Source organism: Stegodyphus dumicola, chromosome 10, assembly GCF_044657685.1.
Source record: "Stegodyphus dumicola isolate Sdum_Otavi_A_Nest chromosome 10, ASM4465768v1".
NCBI lineage: Eukaryota > Metazoa > Arthropoda > Arachnida > Araneae > Eresidae > Stegodyphus > Stegodyphus dumicola.
In genome coordinates this window covers 102592356-102615488 of record NC_140777.1, presented here as the reverse complement: position 1 = coordinate 102615488, position 23133 = coordinate 102592356, and the positions used below count along the sequence as shown (strand labels likewise).

Genomic DNA, 23133 nt, shown 5'->3' with positions numbered 1-23133 from the left:
GGTTCACAACCTTCTTGAAAGTGAAAATATCCAGCGCATGCAGTTGCCCGCTCCCTCTTTTCATCTTAAACCTACTCAGTATATGTGAGATATGCTCGGGAGACAAACTGCCGCATTTTCGCAACCAACAAACTCCGTTCCAGAACTGAAAAGAGGTTTCCGTCCGAGGGGGAATCGTTGTGCAGCATGCATAGCTACCGGAGGTGACCATGTACCGTATTAAACTGCCAAATTACTTTTTTATTTTAATTTTTTGTACTAAAGTACAAACCATTAGTTTGTGCTGTTTTCTTTCAATTGTCAAACTGTTTCTTTGAATATAAAAGTGATTAATATCGTTCTTTTGCATTGTTTTCTTATGGTATATAGTCGCATATCACGTTTTCCGCCATTCTAACTTAGATTTCCTTAAATATTCACATAAATACCAATTGTGCTTAGCATTTGTACACAGGTGTATTTCATACTTTGTCATTTGACGTTCTGTAGAATACCTAGGTAGTGTATGAAATGTTTAATTGCTTTACATATTGCCAGCCAGTTTTAGGATTCTATAAAATGCCTAGATATTCCATAGAATGCCGGATTTCATAATTTGCCGGTAACAACTATAATGATAATAAAGTTATTCTTTGAATCAGTTGCTGTTCTAGGTATAGCGGATGTCATCTTCACATGTAACTTTATAATACAGATCTCTCTAATTTTTATTTAAGGAATATAATCTATATGATTTTGTTTAGCGTAATAACATTGTAAAGTGCATCCTAAGTTTTTAACAGTTATTTTTAAGTTAAAGATATTTCCCTATCCATCCTAATTTCAGCTTACAATTTCCTATCAGAATGTGTTTTTAGAATCGCGTTTAATGCAAATGAGTAGGAGTAGTATTTAAGAAGAATTTCCGCCGACTTCTTAGAGAGAAAGTTTCTGATTTGCGCGTATTTGCCTTTTGGCACACATTTTGTTGCTACGCTCGGCCGTATTACGGGCCCATGATAGCTTCGCTAGCTAATTCGATATTTAGGGGCCAACTAGTTAGATTTATGTTAGCTTCGGCTACATCTCTTTAGTTAAACATTAGTTAAGTTCTTATTTCTTAAAAAAGTTCTTCTTTCTGAAAAAGGGGCTGACTGTATATTTTTATTTTGAGCAATAAAAGGTAATTAACCCTTTTTGAGTTTTACGTTTCTGTTTCTGGACTGAAACGATTATTCGCTTAACAGTTCACTAGGTTCCTCCACATTTAGTGGTTAGATCAAAGGAGGAACGCCACAAGATCATCCGGTATCTGTATTATCACGTAAATACGATATTCCAGAAACAATAGTTATATTAAATTGTTAAAAGTGTTTAATATTTCAAAAATAAATATGAAATCTTTAGCACTTCCTTGTTTTTTACAAAGAAACAAAAAAAAAACTTGTTCTCTATATTAATTGTTACAAACCAATGCTTTTTACAACACGTCACAAAGAACACCCGCAGCTGACAGTTCTCTTAATGCCCAGACACAAACATACATACGTTTATAGTTCAAACATACATACAATTTATAGTTTGGACGTATACTGAACAGAGATTTGGGAACTTTCCTTATGTTTTGTACATCCTGAAGAAAATTATTAAATCAATCTTTCACATTCTACTAGCTAAATTTAATAATTTGCTTAGAATAAATTACTAAGGAATCTCTAAAGAACAATCTTTAGGTATAAAGCAGAACTTCTATGCACTACATACTTCTTGATTAGCCATTGTCAGAAAGAAAAATTTAAAATGATTTTTTATAAATTTTTAATTAGTCTGGATATGTTATGATATATGTATATCTTTTAATGTAACTGAATGAAAACCTTCGTATTCAGATGTAGGGATTTATGTTTATTTTAACTAATAATTTAAAAGTTTTATTTGAAACTTTACTATAAGCCTTCATTCCCCTAACTGTCAGTGCCAGAATAGTTAAATGTTGTAGTGCGCGTGAACGAATGCAAATTTTCTATTTTGAAGGCAGTAGTTAAAAGCCGAGTTTCGGTAGGAGAAAGGGATACTTAAGCTCTAGCTTGCCGTCTCTGCCGTAGGTACGTTTGCTTTTAATGCTGGTTCAAGTGGCTTAATTGCATCGCTTTGCTGCCACTAGCTTAGAAGGGGGTTGAAGTTATGGGATCTCGCCGAGCCCTGTAGGCTAGTTTTATCACTTGTTAATATTTCAACTTTTAGTTTCAATTATCTGACTTTAAGTTACCGGCCAAGTATAGGCGAAGTTTGTTAGCGTCGAGTTGACGCATTGTAAATTTTAGTTAATAAAGGGTACGTGAACCCTTCTCCTGTGTAGTTTCCTGCTACCCCAGTATACAGACAGAAGTTCATTCACTGGACTCCACACAGAAATTGTTATTTGTAGCTTCTTTTCTGACACAATTTCAGTAGAAAATTCATTCCTTATTTCCGTATTTTAATAATGTAAATTCATAAATCTTCATTTTAAGTTTATGGATAGTTTTCTATGCGAATAAAAACTAAAAAAGTAAAAGTCATTTTAGTTTAACGGTTGAACGTCTTCGAATTGTATCCATTAATAGTTTTTAAGCTATTAAAATCTAATTCATTTTGCATCCAAAGCAAAAATAATTTTTCAAAATTTCTTTGATTAAATATTTGTTATGCTCTCAATTTAAAAAATAATTTATAAGAATGAAAGCTTTTAAATTAAATTTGAATTTAAGAAACTTTAATACAAACCAGCCATTTCATTTGGATGAGGTCTAAGCCCTCTGCTAGGAAAAACAATGCAATCCACTACGTGATGCAACTCAGGAACATCAACAGCAATGAATTTTCTTACATCTCCAGGTAAAAGGCATGGATTTTTTGTCACAACTACTTCACCTGCATTTAAAAATTAGAATGGAAACATAAGCAAACAAGATTAAAGTTTCATAAACTTAGAAACACGATGTAGGGATTATTTTAATTTTTTAATAGTTATTTTTTAATTTTGAAACCCTTTCCTTTCAATTCTTGTTTTCCACCTACAATTGTCTGCCAGAGTGAGATTTCAGTATCGCGTTTTATGAAAATGAAGCAGGACAGTGTTTAATGAGAAGTTCCGTAGAAGAGCTCAGAAGTTCTCAGTAGAGCGGGTTCTGCCTTCGGGCCAGGTCGCTGCCAAGACTCTATTACTACTCTCTTAGGTGCCTATTACTATTCGCCAGCAAGTTTTATAAGCCAGTAAGCTTCGGCTAAAGTTTAGCTAGTTAGAATTAGTCTTATTTTCTATCTTAAGCCCAAATGGAAACTTTCCTGTAAGCCCGAGAAGAGCCTTCTGTGGGTGTTTCTTTGAGAGAATAAAAGGGTATTTTAACCCTTGTTTGGACTTATATTTGATAGTGATAGGAAGACCGGCGAATAATCGTTAGACACTTCCATAGAAGTTCTAGTAGCAAAGGATATGTAAATTAACTAGAACTTTATAACATTTTTATGTTCATTCTAAACTGAATAATTAACGCTGAGAAAGTACTACAATCAAATGCAGCATAACTTTAGTTGTAATAAACATTCAGTTTATTTATTCCACTAAACAGTCGCAGTATTTAGTTTTAAAAACTAATTTTATCTTCAATTTTTTGTATCCTCATTAATTTATGATGTCTGATAAAATTTAATTTCTGTGTAATTAAATGATAATATATATTAAATTTTCAACGGAATTTTTTGAAATGATGTATAGCCCTTATTAAGGATAAGGGGTAATAAAACGAATTTTCTGTCTTACGTACTGTTTAAAGATGAATAAAAACTACTTCCCGCTACCTATTGAAAATAATGGAAGTGGTATTAGTATTGTGTAGGTTTCAGAAGAGGATACTGGAAAACGGTTGAGAATTTTAAAAATGCCATGATATAAAACAATATTAGAAGACGTGTGTAGAATACTTTTTTTATGATGGTATTGCTTGTAATCTTTCCTCGTAAACCAGAAAGGCTTCCTTTGATTTATGTCCGAAGAATCGGGAAGCTGTGGCACAAAAAGTCACTCCTCTTCGTGCTCTTGGAACCCTTAACTAACTTTCTTTCTGTTGTGGCATGGAATACTTTCTTTTTAAAAGATGTCATCTCTACGAGATAATACATTAGTCATAAAAATATCTACTTGTTCAGCTGCAATTTTCAGTTAGGTATAGTATATTATTTTGTGTAATCGAAATGATAAACCTAAGCTATTGCCCAAGCTCAAACATCATATTGTCCACGAACGTGGCTACTTCCTATTGTGATTCAGGTAAGAAACAAACCTTGGGTAAAAGTAGAACATAGCCTTTCCGGTCCAAAGATAAGAATTTACCTAGCTATGCGACTCTTTTTCAGTTACCGATTATACCATCTCAATAATTAAGCGCCTACTGTTTTATGGCGCGTATGGCGCTTCTCTGTACAAAAATACTAATAGATTTGCGACACAGCAGACCTGTATACAAGAGCATACGATGAAGAGTTCAAACGTTTCATCAGTACGGTAAAAATTACGAATTATATCAGCTCTAGGATCCTATCTAGCCCTATGGAGAAAACAAAGATTTTCTCTGACGTTCGTTAACAGTAAGTCTGCAATTTCGGACGGCTTAGAATGTTACACGTTTCAGAGAATCTTCGACAGATGCTATGTATTCTAAATACTAACACTATTTAGAACAGCATCATTATTTTAAAGCATAGCATGACGGCATTTAGAGTATTTGAACACCATCATTGTGTTATCGTAGCGACTTGCCTTTGTCAAAATTAGATCCCTTTCTTTTTCTAACTTGAAGTAAAATAAAGTATATTCTGATGCCGGCGAATATCATTCTTCGTAAACGCTATTTGTGACTTTAAGATGTACGTCCATCGGCTGAACGCTGAAACTTCTAATCACCATCTGAAAAGTTCTCAATCGGTAACCGTTAATTTCAAGCAGTATATTAAATTTTAAATGTTAAGAAAAATATTTCACATTTCTGGCAACAAATGTTTTTGATTAGTTATTTAGTTATCGTAAAACATTCAAGTGATAAGTAAGCATGTATTCCAGCAGGAATAATTTTATGCGAGGAAGAGATTGACGATATTTTTATTTAAAATAAAGCGAAAGCAGGTAGTCCATTCAGTCATGGAACCGAGCTCACATGAACGTACCTAGATTCTTTAAACAGTAGAATACAAATTAAAACACTTTTATTACCCTTGTATTCCTCATCTTCCATTTCTGTTCCATGAAAAAATTCTACAGTGTCATTGAATTATGTTTTCGTAGTAATTTGCTTTTTATACCATATTCCACAAATACGGCAAAGAAAAGAAAACCAGAATGATCATGAAAAAATTTAAAACAAGTCTAAATTCAATTTTCACTAGAATTTGGATCGACGAACTCTTTCTCTGTGAAGTTAGGCTATTCTTAAGACTTAAAATATTGGAGCATTTGAAGATACAACTTTAATGACGTGATCTGAACGATGTCAGTGCCTTATATTATGTGAAAGCTGAGCGACATACCTTCTGCATTTGCGTCAGTTTAATGTGGTACATGTGCCGGCCAAGTGCACTTTTCTTGCGTCTTCAAAAATGTGTTGGAATTTTATCTTTGGGTCTCATTCAAGACTCAAACATTATACATCGTTTGATCTACGCTCCTACAGTACAAAATTATGTTCTACTCATCTGGATAAAGAAGGGAACGATTTAAAATTATATAATAAATTCAAAAACATACCTTTTATGATTATCGTATCTTTTGTAGTTTCACCTTTAGAAATATCTTTCGTACACTGTATAAAGACTTCTCCATAGTTGAGTATACCAGTCTCATCAAGCACTCCAAGCATATTTCTACCTTGACTTGGATCAACTGGAATATTTGCTTTAGATTTCAGTTTTTCTGAAAAGTATAAAATGACACACAAAGTTTGGACAAATACTCGTATATCGAAATAACTCGTAAAAGTAATGCTTAAAATTGCAAACGCTGCTACTTGAAAAAGTTCAGGTAACGCTATATTTGTTTATATTTCTTATGCGACAAGAAGTCTATCAAACCAATAAGAAGCCAGAGTTACACTCTAAGCATCGTTTAGCGCTATGCAAAGAAATAATGTGTGAATTTACATAATTTCAGAGAAGGCAACTTTTGTAACTGAAATTTTGGATATTTAATCAACTTTATTTGGTATATCACGGGGTACTGTATCCAGGATTACGACCTCATATTACGCTTTTGAAAAAAAAATCATCGAACGTACACCAATATATCACACACAGCGATCAATATTATGGAGGATTTTGACCAAAAATAAGAAGAAAGTACTTTAAAATTTTTGATGAAAAAAATATTTGATGGAATAAATAACCAGCCAAACCTCTAATATAAAAGATGAAAACAGAGAGCAGCTATCATTTCTGTGGTTAAATTTCGCATTAATTCTCCAGGCCGCGAAGGACTCCTTGTTATTTCGACGATTCACCGTCGTGTGCCATATGCTAAGTTTGAATTGGATTACATCAGTAAAATACCCAATAATCGTGGCATACAGAGGAAGCTAAAGTCAAACCGGCGGAGAAAGCAGAGAGGCCGAGTGTTGAGGGATTGGACAACGGAAGTAGTGGCGGCACTTCAGCTAGTGAGGATTCTTCAGTGGGATTACTTCAGCTAATGTCTAAGGGTAACGAGTGCCTGAAAGACGGCCAGATTATCCCGTAAAGCATAATATATACTATATGACTTAAATCTTTATAGCATTGCTGGTGTAATTTTCAAAGGTACGTTTCTCTTAAGGCGTTATTTTCAATTTTACTTTGTCTATGTTTTGTTTTTTAACTTTTACTTAAATGAGGTATACTAAATAATAGTTTAGCTGCTAGCAATTCTGTCTTATTTAGCATGCCTGCAGATTAAACAGCGTTATCTGAGGGGGACGGACAAGTTGTTTCATGCCACCACAGATAAAAAGCATAAGATCTCAACTTCTTTATCTTGCACCGTCCAGTTTTCTGAGCATGCTTCCTATTTTTATCATGGCTTTCCCAGTCTCCTTATCTCAGTATTATACAGACTTTTGTAGTAAAACTTAGAGGTTTAGGTTCGAATTATGTTGAATATCCACCTCCATATCCTTTAACGGAACTTGAGGAAGCTTTTGAGAAAAAATATAAAAGCTACTACTGACCGCCATCGACGATTGATATTTGTCCATTTCTAGAAGACAGTTTTGAGTTTCCATTCAGGCAATTTTGAGGGAAAAAGTTAATATTAATAATGAAATTCCGTTTTCTACGAGGTCTTTCCACACTTTTCTACGACTCTTTTATTTAGTAGATTTTAGTATTTAGGAACAGTATGTACTGCGTCGTACTTTCAGTAAATATAAAAGTTGGAAACTTATTTACTAATGATAACACACGAGATAAAAGTTTCTTCAGTGAGATTTTTAAAGTCAAAAAGGCTATATTTTGATAAGATGATTAAATTCATTTTTCCATTTCTTTCGGCGGTATAATGCCTAATAAAACAAGTTTTTAGGATTAAAATCACTTGTTTGCAAGAAATTTTATAAAATGCAAAATGATGAAATAGTTATAATATAAATATTGGAAGAAGTAGAACAAACACAAATGGGTAGTAATAAGCAAATAAGCAGAATATTGTCAAGTTTCAAGGTATGTTAAATCTTATAAAGTACTTTAAATGAAGCATATCTTTATATAGTAAATGACTATAGAAATATGGTTAGAGTTAGTGCCTGCTCAAAGTACGGGCTACAAGGGCAGTTGCCTGGGCGCTAACAAGCATCTCCCCCACCTCAAAAGGGGAAAAAAAATACAAGTTTTTCTCAATCTGACGTTTTAAACACATTTTTATCTCATAATAATAAATACAAAGTTTTTCAAGCTAATATTTTTCTCTCCGAAAGTACGAATGTCACTCGGGTTCAGCTTCCGACGCTCTGAACTATAGCACTTTTTTATTGCTATTTTTTCAGGTTCCGACTTCCTACTTAAAAATTGAATAAAAAATATAGATGGCAACATTGAGCCGATGTCGAGCTAGAATCAACGTTTTGTTTGTCTCTGAGAGAGTTCTTGCGTTTTTAGTTTTCTGCCATTTATTATGGTATGCGGAGTGTACCGAGTGTTTTTATTTGTTTATTATAAACAGTTTCGATTCAATTCATTTTTTCTACTTCGAAAATTTTGAAATGCCTCCAGAAATGCTATCTAGCTATGAAAACAGAAAAAAAAAAAACATCTTCAGGAAGTAGTAGGAAAGAAACACCCAAAGGTATTAAATTCAAATTAATTCATTTGGAAATTAAATTCCAAAGGTATTCAAACAGTGCGAACAACGCAGGTTCAACTTGGTCAGCTACATATATATGCTTAGGTATGTTATCTAATGATTGTGAGGTCAAACTCAATAAAAATATATTCGCTGAACAAAAAAACATTTACATGCATGAATAAAAAATTCAAGATTTCAACTGTAATGCAATTCAAGGCTTCAGATAATAATCTCACATACACAGCCGGGAATACTGAGAATGTGGAAATAAATTTGAAAACTCAACTAAAATAAATGTCAACTACAATGATTCAGCATACTGGCCAGATGAATTTTCAATAGATGAAAGTTACGTCATTATGAATGGACCACTTTCTATTAATAAGCAGTACATTTTTTCAAAAGATATAAATAAACGTAGTTTCTCTGAAATGATGATGCATAGAAAAATAAACAATGATGAAAATTTCCTTATAAAGTGGTTTATTTATTCTGAACACCAATAAAATTTATTGCTTTTATTGCAAAATTTTTGGCATAGTCGGTCAGTTACTTCCCAGTAAGTCAATATTAGGAAATTCTGGAATTAATGACTGCACAATTACAGCTACATGAAAATTCAGTACATCATCTAAAATATTTAAATGAATGGCTGCATATATCACTGTGAATATAAACTAATAAAATTAATGACAAAGAGCTTCAGTCACAAACGAAAAAAGAACGAGAGCATTGGTGTAAAGTTTTAGAACGTTTAATGAGCACCACTTAGTATTTAGCTGAACGCTATAAGGTATTTCTCCCTCTTTCCTAGCGTGCCTTCGTGGTGTGGTGGTCTGCAGGCTGGGCCGGTATTCCAGAGGTCCGTGATTCGAGTCCGTGATTCTAATCTCTTGACTGAACTAGATATATAAAGAATTATTTCCTTAAGGTGTAAAGCTTCCAATAGAATCCACTAAGTTTAAATTTGTCATGCCAAATTTGTGGGCAAGAAAGATGCTTACAATATCTGTTACTGTAACCGTTGGCGAGAAAAGTTTAGTACACTAAAGCTTACAAAAACAAACTTACGGTCATTCATGTAAGGTTCAAGACAGTTTCAATTCTTTGGCAATTTTATCTATAGATAACGACATGGAAAAGAAAACGTAGGAAGTACCATGAAAAGATTTGCTGATCTAAAGGCTAGAAAATGTTTAAGGTAGGCTAACGTTTCCTACTGTGTAAAATACTGGTTGAGAGAAACAATATTGTTTATTGTATGATAAAAAAACAAGATGATAAATTCATTTCAATATTTTTTAGTTTTTTGCTTTGTGAAAAGCTTTATACTTAGAGAAAGCCTCAAAGTTCAAATGACCCGGGGCGTCAGCAACCATTAGGCCTGGCCTGGTTAGGGCAGCGTTGTTAATGAGTTTGATAGCGATCAACTGCTGAAATTCTTGAGTTTTCACATCAAAACATCTGTTCACAAAATCTTAGCAGACATGTCAGTTTAATCACATATCTGCTAAGATTCAATCCTAAAGCTGTGTAAAATACAATTAAGTTTCATCTCAAAGAAAGTATACCATATTAACGCTTGATTTATTATCTCTGATTGTCAACATTTCATTGAGAAGCAATGTCTGCAAACATGCCGTTAATTCTCAAAACGTCGAATGAACGGCTTCTTGTATTTTTACAAGAAACGTACAGCTTACCTTGAAACAGATTGCATCGGAATTTAAATGAGGAGCTGCTACTAATTCATACACAGTGGTTGCTCCTTCGTTTTTTTGTTTCTGTGTTACCCCATCCGATCGACAGTAACATCATATCATGTATCTGTTATCAGAGCAAGCCCACGAAATTCCTGTCACAAGGGCTCAAGATTGCTCCTGTCGTTGGCAGGAGACTTAGGCACCATATAGGCGACAGTACGACTTTGCCCAATTTTGCCCCCAGTTTTGAAGGAGAGCACCTCGAGAGGATGGGTCCCATAGTCTTTTACCCTTCTTTCCCTACAACCAACCCTCAACCTTTCGGCTCGTCGCATATTTAGAGTGCCCTCTATACTATACAGACACTATACATTTATAAACATCCATACCTTCTACGAGATAAGAAATCGAGCCTTTCGGTACGGCAGTCATCGTCACTATCCACTGTCTCGGTTGGGTGGTATGGTTATACATCGTTGCCTAAAGAAAGGTTAATGAGGCTGACACCCAACATGCTGTTCTGTTTCCTTATTGGAATACTGCAAATGCTTTTGCTGCAGTCTGAAAAATCCGTGAATCATAGAGGATTAGAATATAGTTGTAACGTATATACATTCACAACATCCTCCTCATGATACTGACGAGAGGATGCGTTCATGCACACGACGACATGTTGTGACTTCACACTGCTGCTAGTTCCGGATAATAAGGCAGATGGAAGTTGCTTAACAGTTCGGAGAGCGTTCGCGTAAGATTCCTTAGATGTCTTTCATCTCTAGATCAAGCAATGTAAACATAAATGTAGTTGCCGACTGTTTACACTCATTCATGAAAATTTCCGTCCTTCTTCCAAATATTCTTCAGCAACTGCACATCTCATCGTTTCCGAGGGACAATGAACTGAATAAATAAATATTTCAATGTATATATAAATCCTGTTACTACAACTAAGGCCAAGTTGTTAACTATATTAGTAATCTGGCTGCCTCTACATTATTCTTTTTATATCATCATTTACTTATTATTTGAATCTGAGATAATCCATCATTTAATTTGGAGGACAGTTTTTGGATCACCGAGGTCCAAATTTGTATTTTTGCTTAAGTAGCTCTGACGACACTATTTAAGAATACTTCTATGGGCATGCTTCTAAAAAAAATTAAATAAATAAATAAATATTGAAATAGTGCATAGCCTTCGACCACTGTATTAGTGAATACTCGTATGAATTTGATTAGTTTGATTCAATCTGAAACTTTCCATAACATATTTTTTCGATTTTAACATCTAAATATTTAGATATTTTCACTAATTTGATTCTATTTAAACTTTTATGTCATTCTTTTTTTCGATTTCTACATACACCAGCAAGTGACTAAAATTTTTAACAGATCTCGAATTTGGGATAATTCTTTAAATGTATTTTTGATTTATATTGATTTAAGATAAAAAGAAACACGCCAGAGTAAAAGCAAAATTTTTTACTTTTAATAAAACTATCGATTTCGAGGGCGATCAGATATACGCCCCTCTTCTTCAGGAGTAAAGCCTTTCCTGCGTAAAAATATTCTATCCCTTGAGAACGGACTTACATCTGATCGTCATCAAAATGGATAGTTTTATTAAAAAATCGACCTAATATAATATTGCTTTTCTGCCTAATTTTTCATTAAATTTTGTTATTAATGAATAATATATAATCAAAATCGTCTATGATCAGCTGAGAGAGGATTCATGATGATTCATTATCGATAACTGTTCATCTTGTTTAACTAAAGAAGATTTAGAAAACAGATATAATATAAAATAAAGCCATGTACGTAATGAAAGCTTACGAAAATATCTAGCGAAAAAGGAAAATGTTACTAGTAAAATACTTCTTAAAATATTTTCTGGATTTTCTATCTGAAATTAGTTGTACAAGTTAAAAGATAAGAATTTTTTCTTACCTCCATAATGTCTATGTAATGCCAACAGAAGTGATCTAAAGTATGGTTCTGTTGTCAAATATATGCCAGAACCACTCAGTTCTTTATATGGGAAGAGGGAAGATGGTGTTCGCGATAACAGAAATGAAGCTGCCTTTTCTTCTTCAAAAAGAATTTTCATCAAAGTATTCAATGCATCTTCTTGTAATTTTAAAAAAGTTCTGTGTCTTATTCCTAAGTCATTGAGAATGGCGATGAAAGGTCTGTTCAGCTGTAGTTTAACTGTAACAGAAATAATTAAATACCACTTACATGTAATATGAATTTCCTCAAGACTTACATAAAGCATTTTCCATATAAATTTTCTCATAAATCTACTAATTTGAAAAATTTGATATGATTTCATAGCTTATGAAAGATTTGAGCATATCAATACAGGAAAAATGTACATAACCACATACATTGTGTTAACAGTCCCTAAACGGTTGGTTGGATCTCCTGAACGGCTGGTCAAAACACTCGACGAGTATCAAATCTCAACAATAAAGAGGTTGGATAAAGAAACAAATTTGAATATTCAATAGCAGATTAAAGTGCTCATAATTCTCATGCTTAAGGATAAGATAACATCGTAATTTCTTTTAATGAATATAGCAAATTCAGTCTTAGAAATAATGCGGCAAAACTGCAAAACTGCTCACTAAGAAAGGTAAGAAAGGTTGAGTACTTAACAAAACTTCAGGTTACTTTAAGTACTTAACTATTAGGTTAACATTTAGGAATTTAAAATTTTGTTTAATTTAACTTTTAAATTTAGGGGTTCGAAATAGGTTAGATTGCCTGTCGATAATGACTGACAGCTTTTCTCATCCTCTATTTATGGCATTGCGTACGGGGTTGAGAACACATATTTAATTTTTCGCATTCTAGAAACTTCCGATCTGTACTTAAGTTGATAAGAAATTACCAACGATGTCAAGGACCCATATACATTTCAAAAGATTAAGACATCTGTTCTCCTTAATCTGATTATATATTTCTAACGTATATTCATATAAACTCGTGTGCAAAATTAAGAAAACTATGAATTGATTGTAAAGAAAAGAAACCTGGTCTTAATATATATTTATAACAAAGAAAGAGATTTACCATTCAAAAGTCATTTATGTACGCATTATTATCAGTAAAGCTTAGACAGTCCAAAATCCACGTTGTGATATCGAACTGAAAATGAATCTTAATATCGGCAAGGTCCCTTCTCACAGTAAAACAAGTTGCCCAGTGTGACGGTGAATTTTTAGAAATCTCCAAGCAAACTAAACTGCATGTGGAAATCCGAAACCCAAGTGTTTAAGTTGTATTGACTCATTTATCAGATATTTTCAGTTTGTTGAACTCATTGAATTTGAAATTACAAGGTGGAAATTTAAAATTAGAAGGTGGAGAATCGCCGTAAACTCCTCGTGCGTTTATATCCCCTTCACAATCACAGCTCTGCAGATACGCACGCGTAGGTTTAAGTACTCGAATCTGAATATATGCATAATTCTTAGGATGCATAATTAGTACCTTTGGTTCAACACATTTAGTAAAAATAGACATGAAAATTGTCTTAATTTGCACACGAGGGTGTAGAAGTATAAATATTATAAAATGAAAGGAATGAAACATACGAATGCAAGAAGTATTCACAAACTGAAAATTAAAAAATTCACAACTGATAATTATAATATTGAATAATCCAAGTTCCAAGTTACACTTATGCCGAGATTATCAAGCATTCTGCTTGATGTGTTCCGGCTGTCATCAGATGTTTGCTCTTTGGGCGCTAAAAAGAAAATAAGTTCTAAGTGTGAGTCCAGAAGGGCAGAAGCTAATGGCGAAGGGGCGTAACCAGTTGTCACGTGGGCTGCAAGCTGACTTATCATTGGAATATTAAATAATGCGGAAAATAAATCTTTATATATATATATAAGCGGCTCAAGTATGTGTCGCCGATAGTTTATTGTTGCCACTCGGAAAAATGAGAGTGGAAATTAACGTTTTCGCAGTTTTTAATTAATGTCTCCGCCGATTGAAATCGTACGAAGATGAGAACGGTATCGATGGATTCGGAGAATTTTTTGGAAGCCGAGGATACGCGTCTCGAATTTCAACTCGGCGCCGTTCCGTAGATATTCGAGAAAAAAGAATTTGACGCGTAGCCAAACCTCTGTAATAGGGAAAACCCAAAAACGAAAGTGGAAAATGTAGGCAAAATGTAGGGGAAAATTAGTTTTTAATTATTATCTCGGCTAATTAAGATATCAGTTTAATGCCTCAAGCAGTTTTATTTCAAGTAATTATGACAGGTTTACTGGCTTAAGAATTCTAGATCCAGAAATTAAAGATGGAGAATATACGGTCTTCTATTTAAAATAAGCTGCTAGAAATGACAAATTCTAGACAGGTATTCTATCATTTTATTTTATCCTAAACTGGCATCACATGAAATTTATGCATTTACTTATTAAGAAAGTTCAATTATTCAAGATATACTGTTCCTCCAGGACATGAAATCTATAAAGCAAAAACGATGAACAAGGCCTTTGAATGTTTATAGTTTGTCCTGGATTCCAACCAAGTAAACGGGCTGACAGCATGCTTGATTTTCGTAGTTTTTTCCATGTGTAACGTGAATACGAACCAGTGTCACTTAAAACGTTTTCCATGGAGGAATCTTGTCCCTTAATAATAGACAGACCTAGTAAGCTTTCATATTCCAATAACCTAATCTAACCTGAAAACAGTTAACACCTCGACGAGGTTTCCTTTGAGGTGTTTAACAAGTAAGCACAAATCTTATGTACACAGCGGAAAAAAAAGGGGGGTGGGACAGCTCTGTATTTCAAGTTCTACTGGGGCAAGTGACGAAACTCAAATTGCGTTTTTCATGTCTCGAAAGTGCGACTATATGAGATTTATATATAGCATTGTTTTAATATAGGTATTTTTGACCTAAAATCGGGCTTTTTCTGAAATGACATGCCAATTATTTTTCATATTTCGATTCTACGACTGAAATTATACCAAAATATTAAACTTTGTAAAATTTGGTGCGAAATTTACTGAGAAATTAAAAAATTTATCTTGGCGCATTTTTTCAGTTTGTGCCAAGAATAATTCACTTGGCAAATTTCTTAATATATGGCAACCTATTATCCTTTCCCTTTTTACATTATGCATGAGCGGGAAAAAAGTACATTTTTCCTACTTTCAAATAATTTTAACAAAGTGCCTAAATCGCATTTGATCTTGTTATCGTTTTAAAAAAATATGCCAAATTTCAAAATGCGCACATATATAAATTCCTGTATATATCTTTGGAAATTTTGAATCGAAAACTTGAAAAAAAAATTAACTAAAATTATTTGCAGGTTTGCTTAGAAATACATCTACTTTAAATTAATGATTTAAAGTAGATTACTTTAAATTAATGATTTAAAGTAGATGATGGTAAAAGATAAGGATGATGGTAAAAAATTTATAGTTTATAATTCAAAACATTTTTTAAAAAATATATAAGAATTATTTAAAAATACAAATTTTAAATCATAAAAAATGGCCTAATTTTATTTGGAATGAACCTAAATTTCGAAATATAAGAAGAAGAATCAAATAAGTTTAATAAAAAAGAGATATTAATAAATACATATCAAATTCAATTAACATTGAGAGCTAAATTTTTAAAAACTACTAGTGCGAGTTTACAAAACTTGGCAGTTTGGCATAATTTGAGTCGTAGAATTGAAATATGGAAAAAATTGGCATGCTATCTATTTCAGAAAAAGTCCGATTTTGTGTCAAATTACCTACATTAGAACAAATTACAAATACTAGAACAATTAGCTCTATATAAATCTAATACATATCCCAAGTCACGCTTTCGAGACATGAGAAGCGCAAGTTGAATGTCGTCAGTCGGCCTAAAACGAGAGATTAAAACTGTCTCTCTCTCTCTCTTTTTTTTTTTTATGCGTAGTGTACATAAATGATAACTGCTTTTAAACATCACTTCAGTGTTTGCAGTCAACATCAGCTCACTGATTAGAAAGATGTCTAGTGATAACATTACACTGCTTATCCTTCAGAAATTTCTGTACTTTCTCTTCTTCAGAAATTTCTGTACGCAAAAGGAAAGTATCGAAGATGTTATTTAATAAGCGATTTCCCATGCACACCTGATATCGCATTTTCATTCAACCTATGATGCTTGATAAATTTTATGTTAAAATTTGAATATACGAATTTAAATTTACAAATATGAAAACAACATGAATGCAATGAACAAATATGAAATAATTTATAATAACTATTTGATCTATATTTAATTACGTGATATGATTTAAAGATTTCAACTACCTCCGAGACTACTCATGATCACACGAAATTCGTACACTGTTTACAGTAGAAAAGCAATTTCATCCCTTTTCTCAAAGGAGATGAACTTAAGTTGGCGATTCTAGATGGCGTGTTTTCTTTTGAAGTTCGCGAGATCAGCAGTTACTAACAAGTTTTCAAAATTGCAATTATTTGACAGCTAAATCAGTATAGTCAATCCGCAGGCTATCTACTTCTGCGCCTATGATGACCCATTCGACTCAAGCGGAATAATAATATTCTCTTAAACTGTTATTCAATAAATTTTTCCTTTTTCATTTTCATGAATTCTGAAAATGGTTTTTAGTGAAAAAAAGGTATAGAGATTATTATTCTTCGCATTTAAACAAAAGTCACAACTCGGTAAGACGTCTAACCCGAGAATCAGATCTATTACTTACAGTCACACAGATTGGGTACATATACACGGGATGAAAATTTAATGTAAACATTTCCCACACTCTGAGACTTTCTTTCTATTTGCAAGGTGCAGCTTCAAGGATGAGTCTGCATCTGACCAACAGTCAGGCTACAAAGATATTTTCCCTCCTTACTGCCAGTTACTCCCAGTAAGGAGGGAGGATTTTCTCCCTGCGTGCTTTCGTGGTGTAACTGGCTAGCACAACCGGCTAGCAATCCGGAGGTCCGGACTTCGAATCCGGTGAGAGCATCGTTGATTTTTCATCTTTCCTTTTAGTCTACTTTTATTAAAAATAAAGTAATAGCACAAATTTCTAACGATGTAGGTAACTTTTCAAAAATATCATCATTTCTTGTGCTACCTAAAATCAAAGAATTAACACATATGAAGAAAATCAACATTTCTGATATTTGTATACCTCGCGAATCAAAATTAGCTGACCCTACATTTTACATTCCAAGTAAAATCAATTTACTTATAGGTTGTGAGAATTTTTCTGCCTTGAGTAATTCAAAAAATACCTCACAACCTATAAGTACATTGATTTTACTTGAATAAAATATAGGCTAATTAAAATTAACTGACCCTACATTGTTTCGATAAACTTAATGAGTCATATTTAGTTGCAATGCCTATTATACGGTACGCAAGCCACAGCATGCTCTTTTATTTCACAATCCGTGAGAATATTGGAGGAGGGGAAGGACCGAATCGGACTCTTCCTAAATATTTCCTAAATGCGGCAACCCCTCTGCCTCTTAAAAGATGGCCGCTTTATTGTACTCATCGGAACTTCAGATGTAGGATAAAGTCTTCATAAACGTTCTTCTTTATTACAGTTCCAAACTTTAATTTGCATTTTTTTGCAGGATGGATTTTTCAAGTGCAAGTTTTGTAGTACGTCTGTCGTTTGTCTTTAAGTGTACGAACTTAAAATATCTAGAAATACGAACAGATTGAGAAATACTCAATCTGTTCGTATTTCTATATCTGTGGTACCTGTTTGTCGGGAATCTGCCTCCTTTTTTCTAAAACATCAGTAGATGGAGCCTTAAGTTGATGCAATCCCTCATCCGAGGTTAATGATGTAATCAGATCAACAGATTTAAATCTAGAACCCACGATAATATCCTGTCACATGGTGATAGGTTAATAATGACACCAGCATAGTTAGCCGTGACGTTATTCACATTAGTAAAGGCAAAACAAATTCTAATATTTTTCTTTTCTGGTCTTTGAATTTCTCACTCAGACTTTTCATTAAAGATAGAAATTTCTTCAAAATAGATTTATTTGTTCTCGCCAGTTCTTAAAAAAAATTTCTGCTATAAGTTTCATTTTTCTCTTCAACAGCACTAATAGCAACTTGCTTTAAATTCTGGGCCCCAGTTTTTAAATGTTGATATTTTCTTCTATTTTCGAAAGAACAGAAATTGTAATTTTTTGCATTCGCTTTTGTTACGTGCTTTCTTGGTAGCTTTATTTCAAAACATTCATCAGGAGTAATTTCTGTCAGTTCAATAGGCTCACCAGCCGTCTAATGGTAAAGTCACTGAATATTGGTAGTCCGAGCCGGCTTCAATTCCAGCCGAACAGGCCTACTCCATGGGAGTTTTCATGGTTTTCTCTATGCTTAAAGTGGATATAAGTCAGTTTCGCTCTTTTAGGCAGCCGGCATCGCTTGCTTTGCTATAGTCGAAAAACCAAACCATTTATCAATTCAATGGCATTCGGAACTAGCTCCTCCCTATCTTCTCCGCATTCGTACTCGTTTCTCACTGATTAGCAGTAACCATATGCCCTACCACATTCAAGTGCGCTTCAGTTTACTACCAATGGACGTTCTGACCGGTACACACATATGACATCGGCTAACAAGGGTTATCCTGTATAAACAGGAAAAATGAAGACTAAAATGAACCTTTATTGTAGTTCTTAGTGGAAAACAATTTTGGCAAATGAAGATATTACAAAAGAAAGATAAAGGCGGTGATAAAATGTCATTGACAGTAACACAGCAACAAGAAACCTATACATAACAGATATTTTTTTATGCACAAGGATGCAAACGCATTATATTATTTATCAGTGTATAAAAAGAATATATTTATTACCTGGAGCACTTGTTCTTGCAATTTCCAACCTAGTATTTCCAGGGGAACTAAATTTCTCCATACTTTTACGAAATACTATATTGGTACCTTCCAATGTTGGATCAATAAGCAACATGCCTTTGTAACCACCATAACGTATTTGAAAAGCACTGCAATGCTTGTCATGTCCAAGGGCATTGTGTACCTGTTTATGAAAAACCTTCACAGAAAATCAAATAAAATTAACAAAACTAAACACATCTTTCCTGCAATATAAAAAAAAAAAAATTCTTTCATTCACGCAGCCTGAGAATCAGAACAGAAGTATGTTGAAAGCTACAAATTGCGAGAGATAAAACAGTGCTGAATTCATATAGTAAAAAGTAAAATTAATTTAAAGCAAACCGATTCAGTATTAATTCCTGTGTCAACTGCTGAAAGCTCAAAAATATAATGAAAATAGCAGAAGTTTTTATTCCTTAATAATCTCATTCGGAGCATGGATATTATTTTTATTTGAAATTTTATTATGTTTTCCAGCGCGTTTTTGTAACGCCAACTACCATTCCACATACAAAACTATGTTCGACGAATTGTATAAATCGCGCGGATACTGTTACTACACAGAAAAGCACTCTTCCATTTCCTACCTGACCCAATACACATGTTTTCCCTCAATCGGTTTTATCTTACAAGATAAAATTCCTCCCATGTTATCCTATGAAGATATATAGGAGCCTATCATTTTCTTCGTGCTAAAAAAAAACTGCTATTCAGTATTCTCTTTCTAACATTTTGTGTCTTCCACGTTGGATTTCTACTTTGATTCAGATTCAAATTCAACTTCATACATACATTATTACCACCAGATCTCATCACACATTACCAGTTTTAGTAACAAAGTGCTAATCATGTTCATTATAGAATAATTGCTGAACGAACATGCAAGTTAGTAGCAAAAACGTTATTTTGCTCACTGAAAATAACATCGTATGAAATAAATTTTCCAGTAGGTGACAACTTCGTACGTTTTTTTTTTTTTGTTGTTGTTGTTGTTGTTGTTGTTGTTGTCCCAATTAGATTTCTTTATCGCCAATGCATTCTAGAGCTAGCAGAAAACCTCATAAAGAACTAATTCCTAAAGAACAAATTCTAATAAAGAACATCTGAAACTATCAAACCAAACCGAGGTCCTAAATTCCAGCCTTCTTAAATTTGACTTTAAAAGAGGAACGGGGGGAATCCCTTTGTAATTTTTACAGTAAAAAGTTCCTTTTGTACATCTTTCATCTCGTTGCCCTTCAATACGTTTCTATACTAGTTAATAATTATTGAAGAATGCAAACACATCTGTATTAGTTATAAGCAGTACTATGTAGCTTCCGGATTAAAAAAAAGAAATTTCGCAATTATAAAAATTGAACAATAAAGCAAACGGGAGGAAAAATATAAATTTAATTAAAATTTTAACAAAAATTTCGCAGATTAACTTTTAAAAATTCTAATTACAATAATTATTAATAACACAACATTCGCCCCCTCCAATGACCGATTACTAGTAATGTTCCGACACACCATTTTCCCACCAATGCCTGCGAATATTTTAGCAGACGATAACAATACCTACTGCAATACAATAACAATGCCTATACTTTCTTGCTTTGATCGCTAACGCTATTAAAATTAACTTAAATATCATTACTTTATCTGTAGCCGGCATATTTTATTAAAAATGATTTTGGTTTTCAAAACCACGAGTAAATTTCAATTCTCACTGGTATTTTCTAACTTTCTTACGACCGGCACACCGAGAGTAATATCGCCGCGCAGCAGGCGACGTGTCCGGCTCTATAACACTGAGTTCCCACATGGGATCTTCACATAACAAACTCAAGACCGTGATATATCTAAAGGTAAGAACATAAAAAGGAAGGTAAAGGGGGGAAGGCATTTGTATAACTTGAGAATGAAATTCAATGTGCGTCTGATAAACGTGAAGCAGTCTGGTTTAATAATCAGACCGAGCTGAAACATGTGATCAAAATATTCTAATTTAATGAAAAATCCTTTGCTTGCCGATTAAACTTTCCTTTTTGCCCTTCCCCCATCTCATACATCATCTTAATCACGTAAATCATTACCTGAATCACATGAAGTGCTTATTTACTGCTGCATATCGCGACTTTTGTCGGATGTTCAGATTCTTTTTCGTGTCTTCTCATTATTTTGTGTTACAGTTTACTCATCTATTTTAGGTCCATGTATTCAGTGTGTTTTTATCGAAATCAGATGGCAGAAAAATTTACCGGAAAATTGTTGATGAGCATTGAAATTTCCAAAACAAAAGTGGGAAGAGGCTTATTTTTGCTGTAAAACAAAAGATAAAATAATCTGCTTGGTATGTAACAATGCTGTTACTGTACCAAAGATATATATCATTAAAAGTCATTATGAATATAAAACAAAATATGATAATTAGGAAAGATTAGTGAGACACGAAAAGTTCAAAGAGTTCAAGATGGGACTGAAAAAAGAGCAGTTTATGTTTACTAAAGTATAACAAGAAAGTCAAATTGTAGTGCATGCAAGTTACGTCTTGTTGAAGTTGATACCTAAGCATTCGAAACCTTTTCCCAAAGGTAATTTGACTTGTTAATTAAATTTAAAAATTGTTTGCCCTGAAAGTGTGAAGGCTTTTCAAGGAATCTCTTTGTCTCAAAACACCGTTGCCATAAGTGTTACCGATTTCGCCAGCAATTTAAGTGATCGGATCAAACCAAAATCATCTAGTTTTGAAACTTTTCCCATTGAACATGACCGAGAGTACGGACATTGGGGGCGTAATTCAATTAGTTGTGTTTTTTCGTACTTGCAACACGAATTTCAACATTTTTGAGGAATTACTAGAGCTAATAAAGATGCATGTCATTACTATAGGGCAAAATATATATAACTATGTTTGTGAGCTTCTACAAAAATGACCTCTGTCAGAAATGATTTCTACAGCAACAGATGGAGCTCTTTCAATGACTGAAAAAAAATTACAGTTTGGGGCATTACTGCGAAAAAAAACGAATGAAATTTCCGATGGATCCACGATTTACCATATACATTGCATCATACATCAAGAAGTATTATGTGGGAAGGTAATAAAGATGGAAAATGTGTTGACAACTGTCAAAAAATTATCAGTTTGATAGGATCTCAGGGTTTAAATCAGCGACAGTTCTCTGCTTTTTTAGTGAATTAAAAATCAAATATTGCGGTTCGTCCTATTGTACCACTTGAAAGAAGAAATATGCAAGTTTTTAATATCCAAAAATAAAAACACAAGTTTGTTTTCTGATTCAGTATTGTTGCAAGATTATCCTTCATGGTCGATATAGCAAAACAGTTATCCGATTGGAATTTCAAAACGCGATTATCAGACCATTACATACATATGTGACCAAGTTAAAGCATTCTTAGGGAAACACAAATGAAAAATGCAAACCATCCAACATGCAAATGTGAACAAATCAAGTTTAGATGAAATTGCATTGCATCAAAAACACGCGGAAAAAACTATAAGCCTTATAACTGAGTCTTAAACAAGGTTTGCAGTTTCAAAGTCTTTGGAAGACAAGTTTTCTTTGCTTTCTTTTATTTTCTCAATGAATTTAGAATCAGTACGTAAACATGCGCAGAGATAACTGAGATCTAGTGCGATTCAGTTTTGAAGGTAAAATTCAACGAAGTTGGGCCTCCTGAGTTTTTCAAATATTTTCCAGCCAGGTTTGGAAACATTAATAAATCCCCAATGACATTATTTCGAAGTTTGTAAATACTTAACGGTGGGAGCAGTTCTTAAGCTTATTAAAGGAAATAAGTCTTCTGTCAAGATTCAGAATTAATGACTTTCACCTTGGATCAGTGTAAGGTAATTATCCCACCTTCTCTACGTGCCTTCGCGGTGTAGTGGTTAACACTGAGCCGGTAATTCAGAGGTCCGTGGTTCGATTCCCGGCGAAGGCGTTTGCTCATTTTTCATCCCTCCGGCTTTTCCAATTACTTTTACGGCTTTTCCGAGTAATCGCTGTAATCTTTGAAAGGATCCTTTTGTTGACTCATAAATTAACAGAAGACACAGCTTGCGCTTACAGAACCCGTCAGCATTTATGGCGTATATCAAAAGTAACGAATTGAACTTAATTAAGTAAAATGTAATTATACCAAAGGCTACAGAGACAGAAAACGCACCAGTTGTCTC

At 33.5% G+C, this 23133-nt stretch overlaps 1 protein-coding gene across 3 annotated transcripts in view; it reads right to left on the bottom strand.

The window, feature by feature from the left end:
• Window positions 1-23133, bottom strand: part of LOC118203536 (uncharacterized) — a 145358-nt gene that overhangs the window by 68013 nt on the left and 54212 nt on the right. For all 3 annotated transcript variants that reach the window (XM_085825343.1, XM_085825340.1, XM_085825341.1), the window contains 4 exons: window positions 18906-19089; window positions 11973-12233; window positions 5759-5923; window positions 2746-2892 (listed from right to left, as the gene is read on the bottom strand). In XM_085825343.1, the coding sequence (XP_085681469.1) occupies window positions 2746-2892; window positions 5759-5923; window positions 11973-12233; window positions 18906-19089 (757 nt within the window). The remainder of the gene's footprint in view (window positions 1-2745; window positions 2893-5758; window positions 5924-11972; window positions 12234-18905; window positions 19090-23133) is intronic.